This window comes from Chiloscyllium plagiosum, unplaced genomic scaffold (genome assembly GCF_004010195.1).
Source record: "Chiloscyllium plagiosum isolate BGI_BamShark_2017 unplaced genomic scaffold, ASM401019v2 scaf_64911, whole genome shotgun sequence".
Taxonomy (NCBI): Eukaryota; Metazoa; Chordata; class Chondrichthyes; order Orectolobiformes; family Hemiscylliidae; genus Chiloscyllium; species Chiloscyllium plagiosum.
The window spans coordinates 971-7492 of NW_025207983.1; the positions used below are offsets into that span (position 1 = coordinate 971).

Consider the following 6522-nt stretch of genomic DNA (forward strand, 5'->3'; position numbering starts at 1 on the left):
TGATTTCTCACAATCCCACTGATACCTGATAACTATCTCCTCTGTCACTGATCAAAATCTATCGATCCCATCCTTAAAAACAGTTTGGGTCCGTTTCCATCATCATAGAATCCCTGCATATGGAAACAGACCATTCAGCCCATCAAGTCAACACCCAACCTCCGAAGTGCATCGCACCAGACACATCCCTACCCTTTCCCTGCATTTCCCACGGCCAACCCACCCTAACCTGCACATCCATGGACACTATGAGACAATTTAGCACGGCCAATCTACCTTAACCTACACATCCCTGGGCACTATGGGACAATTTAGCACGGCCAATCCACCCTAACCTGCACATCCCTGGACACTATGGGACAATTTAGCACGGCCAACCCACCCTAACCTGCACATCTTTGGACTGTGGGAGGAAACCGGAGCACCCGGAGGAAACCCATGCAGACACGGGGAGAATGTGCAAACTCCACACAGAGAGTCGCCCGAGAGTGGGATTGAACCCAGGTCCTAGCGCTGTGCGACAGTGGTGCTAGCCACTGAGCCATTGTCCCGCCTCTATTTGAGGAAGGACGGTGGTTTCCAAAGACTCATGAACCTCTTAAAAGAGTTTCTTCAAATCTGCCATAATTGGTGACCCACGCCAAACCCCCCCATCGTTTCTAAACAGTGACCCACCCCGTCTCCCACCCTACCCACCCTCTGGGATCTGGATTCTTCTACAAGAGGAGAATTTTGTATGTTTTGTTTTTAAAGAGAGGTTTTAAGACAGAGGTCTCGACCTGGCTACTTGGCATGCCTGTAAATAACTCATGATGGCATTTTTTACAAAAAGTTGGAACAATAGATGCAGCCTGGCTGGGTGTGGCCAGCTCTCACAGATATGTAGCTTATTTTTTTAGGCTTCACATGACACAGTTGTTGTTGGAGTCTCAACAGGGTTGGAAGCTGCAGGAGGTTTCCAAATGTCAAAGGTCTCTTTTCCCTCATAAGAGCATGAGAACTCGGAGCAGGAGTAGGCGATCGGATCCTTTGAGCCTGCCCCACTATTCAATAAGATCATGGTCGGTCTTTTCATGCCTCAGCTTCACTCACCCATCCGCTCTCCGTAACCCTTAATTCCTCTACTGATCAAAAAAAGTCTGCTCCCCCTCATTATGCCCTCTTGTCCAAGTTTCACACCTTGCACCCTCCCACCAAGTGGAAATATCCTTTCTGCACCTATCTTAATTATTCCTTTCATAATTTTACATGTTTCGATAAGATGCCCCCCACCCCCCACCCCAATCTTCTGAATTCCAATGAATATAATCCCAATCTACTCAGTCTCTCCTCCTAAACCAAGCCCCTCAACTCCACGATCGACCTCTCTCGGTTACAGGGAGACTGTAGGGTTTCTCTCTCTGCTGCTGGGTTACCCGTGAGATAAATCTCTTTTTCCGAATGCGCCTCTTTTGCCAAGTGTGTGTGTTCATGGGCTGTTACTACACTGGAACAGATAATTAGTAATAATTACTGTATCTGTCATTCTGTTAAGGTGTCTGATAGCTCACCTTCATTTAGTGAGCATTTTAACGACAGTGTTTACAAAAATTGTCTTGTGTTTAACATCTAGAATGTCCGCTTCCCATCTAACTTTAAAATAAAGAAAGGTGAGGGTCTGGCCCGCTTCCTTAAGAGATGTTGAGTGGGTCTGATCTGATCCATAACATGACTCCCCCTAATCTTCCATTCAATTCCCCTCCCAATAAAACATACAGCGCTAACAGTGTTCCTGATGATCTGTGCCTAGCGGACTGACTTTCTGTTATTCACACATTAGGACACTCAGAGGTCACCACACCTCAGAGTTCTAAAACCGCTCACTATTTCGATAATATTTAGGGGAGGGACGGTGGCTCACTGGTTAGCACTGCTACCTCACGGCACCCCTCAGGTGACTGTTCTCCCCGGGTCTGTGTGGGGTTTCCTCCCACGGTCCAAAGATGTGCAGGTTAGGGTGGATTGGCCGTGCTAAATTGTCCCATATTGTCCAGGGATGTGCAGGTTAGGGGGGATTGACCATGCTGAATTGTCCCATAGTGCCCAGGGATGTGCAGGTTAGGGTGGATTGGCCGTGCTAAATTGTCCCATATTGTCCAGGGATGTGCAGGTTAGGGGGGATTGACCATGCTGAATTGTCCCATAGTGCCCAGGGATGTGCAGGTTAGGGTGGATTGGCCGTGCTAAATTGTCCCATACTGCCCAGGGATGTGCAGGTTAGAGTGGATTGGCCGTGCTCACACACACACACACACGCAGAGATGCACACACAAACACATACACACACACACACACACACACACACACACACATACAGGTAGATAGGGTATCTGGCATCTTGCCTTTATTTGTCGGGGAATTGAATTCAAGAGTCAGGATGTCATGTGGCCGTTTTATCAGCCTTTGTATCAGCCATATGTAGAGTATTGTGTTCACGCCTGTTTGTGGAAGCTTTGTAGAGGTCGCAGAAGATGTTTACCAGGATGCCTCAATGAGAGGGCATGCGCTACATGGAGAGACGTGAAAAAACTTGTGTTGTGTTCTCTGGAGCGGTTATGAGCTGCATAGGGTTGGTGTTCAGAATCTTTTTCCCAGAGTTGAAATGTCTCGTTCTAAGGGTCATGCATTTAATGTTAGAGGGGAAAGTGTTTTACACAGAGAGAGGTAAGAGTGTGAGTGGCACTGCTGGAGTGGTGGTGGAGTTAGATAAGATAAGGGCATTTAAGGGACTTTCAGATAAGCACATGAGTATGCAAGCAATGGAGGGACATGGACCACTTGCAGGCAGAAAGGATTAGTTTAATTTGGCGTCATGGTCGACAACATAGTGGGTCTAAGTGCCAGTTCCTGAGCTGTGCTGTTCTATGTTCTATACACAAAATGTCACATAAACTCACACTCACTTACTCACACACAGAATGCACACAGTCACAAAGATTCTCTCACTCGCACACGCAAGGAAACAAGCACTTCCACAAAGCCATATGAACCAAGACATACACAGCCACAGACGCATGCACACAGACACATGGACACACACTCAGACACACTTACATACACACACTCACATACACACATCTCAAAGGTAAAAAAGTATACACACACACACACGCACACACACACTTACGTATGCTTACACGCATACACACACACAAACACAGACACATACTCACACAGACACAGAAACACATGCACTCACACACAGATGCACACATGCACACGATAGTCACACACATAAACGTACACACACCCACACAGACTCACACACTGAGACACACATGGGCAAAGACTCACAGTCATACACGCACTCACATACACACACTTAAACAACACACTCTCAAAGGCACAAACACACACATGCCCAGGGATGTGCAGGTTAGGGTGGATTGGCCGTGCTAAATTGTCCCATAGTGCCCAGGGATGTGCAGGTTAGGGTGGATTGGCCATGCTAAATTGTCCCATAGTGTCCAGGGATGTGCAGGTTAGGGTGGATTGGTCAGATATAAATGTTGTGTAATAGGGTTGGGGAAGGGGTCTGGGTGGCATTCTCTTCGGTGGGTCAGTGTTTAGTTTAGTTTGGGATTATGGGTCAGCACAGACTGGTTGGGCCGAGTGGTCTGTTTCCATGCTGTAGAACTCTATGACTCACTACATCTTGCCCCTCACCCCATTTATGCCAGGTCTCTGGTTGCTATTTGCCATCCAATCTTCTGCCTATGACAATGAACTCTCCCCGGCAGTTTGAGCTTTTATTTTCTGTACACTCTTTGATGAGCCCCCTTAGCAAATGCCTTCGGGAAATCTAAATGCCAGACATCTACAGGTTCCCCTTTATCCACAGCGCGAGTTATCTCAACAAACCGCAATGCCCTGTGTACTCATGGCTTCCCTTTCACAAGACCATGTTGACTCTTAGAGTCATAGAGATGTCCAGCATGGAAACAGACCCTTCCGTCCAACTCATCCACACCGACCAGATATCCTCAATGAATGCCTCTTAAATGTTGTCATTGTACCAGCCTCCACCACTTCCTCTGGCAGCTCATTCCATACACGTACCACCCTCTGGGTGAAAAAGTTCCCCCTTAGGTCCCTTTTATATCTTTCCTCTCTCACCCTAAACCTATGGCCCTCTAGTTCTGGACTCCCCCAATCTGGAGAAAAGACTTATCTATCTACCCTGTCCATGACCCCTCATGATTTTATAAACCTCTATAAGGTCACCCCTCAGCCTCCAGGGAAAACAGCCCCAGCCTGTTCAGCCCCTCCTTGTAGCTCAACCCCTCCAACCCCGGCACCATCCTTCTCTGCTCCCCCTCAAGTTTAACAACATCCTTCCTATAGCAGGGTGGCCAGAACTGAACACAGTCTTCCAAAAGTGACCTCACCAATGTCCTGTACAGCCACAATATGACCTCCCAACGCCTGTACTCAGACTCAGCCCGATTACCTTGAGTTTACCCAAGTTCCCTGTTGTAACATCTTTAAAAATAGCTTCTGACGGCTTCCCGATGACAGTAGTGAAGCTCAGTATCCCACAGTTCCTTGCTTCCTGTCTCCTTCCCTTTCTCCGAAAAAGAGGGCTGGTGTTCACTTTCTTCCAGTCGAATTCGAACTTCCCTGAGAGCCTCGGGGAATTCTGGGAAATCAATTAGGAGTTTCGGAGTGGGAAGGAACCGAGAGAGAGAGAGAGAGAGAGAAAAATTGGGATTAGGATTAGGCCATTCGTCCCTTCGAATCGGCTCCCCTGTTAAGTATGATCGTGGTCAGTTCTCTACCTCAGTGCCACATTCCCTCTCCAACTCTGGTATGCCCTGATATCTTGAAAATCTAAATTGAATTGAATCGATTGTCCCGTGTACCGAGGCTTTGTCTAGCGAGCGATCCAGGCAGCTCACAGAGTTAAGCAGCATCGATAGTAAATAATAGGGAAACAGCGGCAACAACAACAACACAGGGACAGGCGAATGTTTGTGAGGCCATTCAGTATTCTAACAGCAGGAGGGTAGAAACTGTTTGGAAACCGGCTGGTGCGTGTGTTCTGGCTTCTGTACCTTCTCCCCGATGGTAGAGGTTGTAGACAAACATTGCCAGGGTGGGCTGGGTCTTTGAGAATGCTGGCGGCCTTCCCTTGACCCTGGGAGATGGATTCTGTAGATGGGAGGTTGGCCTTTGTGATTGTCCGGGCCGGGTTCCCCACTCTCTGTAACCATCTCTGATCTTGAGGGGGACAGATGCCGTACCAGGTAGTGAGTCAAGATTAGAGTGGTGCTGGAAAAGCACAGCAGGTCAGGTGGTGTCCGAGGAGCTGGAAAATTGACGTTTCGGGCAGGAGCCCTTCATCAGGAAGGGTTCATAGATCCATGAAAGCTTTTCCAGCACCACTCTAATCTTGACTCTAAATAGACAAGGTCTTTTCCCTGGGGTGGGGGAGTCCAGAACTAGAGGGGTGTCGGTTTAGGGTGAGGGGGGAAAGATATAAAAGGGACCTGAGGGGCAACTTTTTCACACAGAGGGTGGTGCATGTGTGGAATGAGCTGCCAGAGGAAGTGGTGGAGGCTGGTACAATAACAACATTTAAAAGGCATCTAGATGGGGACATGAATTGGGAAGGGTGTAGAGGGATATGGGCCAAGTGCTGGCAAATGGGACTAGATTGGGTTGGGATATCTGATCAGCATGGACGGGTTGGACCGAAGGGTCTGTTTGCAGATTGTACATCTCTATGGATCTATGAATCCCCTCACATGACAATCCTACCATCCCCAGTGTCATACTAGAGATCCACTTCACTCTCTCTTTGGCAACTGAGGTAGGAAGACCAGAATAGAACACAGTACTCCCAGTGTGGTCTCACCGTGGCGTAACTGCGGCCTGACCACAACACAGACTACGAGGTACTCGGGGTCCCGTTACGGGTGTCTGAGGGGTGTCAGGTGCACGATATCTCGAGGGCTAATGATGTTTTTCTCTCTCTTTGCAGCCCTCAAGCCCAACACCACCCAAATCTCTGGTTATTGAGGAATGGGCATCAGCTGTCAAACCCAAAACAGACCCTGAGCTCATCAACAAGCACATCCTCAAGATGGTGGAGGTAGGTGAAGCCTTGGGCCTAAGGGCCAGAGTCTGCCTGTAACAGTCTGGGCAACCGGGTCCAATGCAAAGTGGGGTTGTGCGGCTCCGGTATTTCACCGCACACGGGGTAGAGTGGGGAATCCCCGAGGAGGCGAGATATTAAATCACATGTGTGTGTGTGTGTGTGTGTGTGTGTGTGTGTGTGTCTGTGCGTGCCTGTGTGTGTGTGCGTGTCTGTGTGTGTGTGTGTGCATGTGTGCGTGTGTGCATGTCTGTGTGTGTGTGCTTGTCTGTGTGTGTGCGAGTCTGTGTGTGTGCCTGTGTGTGTGTACGTGTCTCTGTGTGCATGTCTCTGTGTGCGTGTCTGTGTGTGTGTGTGTGTGTGTGTGTATCTGTGTGTGTCTGTGT

The 6522-nt window shown here is 48.6% G+C and overlaps 1 protein-coding gene across 1 annotated transcript in view; it reads left to right on the forward strand.

Annotated features, from left to right (window-relative positions):
• Positions 1-6022: 6022 nt before the first annotated feature.
• LOC122546658 (ras guanyl-releasing protein 3-like) overlaps positions 6023-6522 on the forward strand; it is a gene marked incomplete at its 5' end in the record, with an annotated part of 6539 nt that continues 6039 nt past the window's right edge. The window contains one exon of the mRNA XM_043685324.1: positions 6023-6133. Coding sequence (XP_043541259.1) covers positions 6023-6133 — 111 coding nt within the window. The remainder of the gene's footprint in view (positions 6134-6522) is intronic.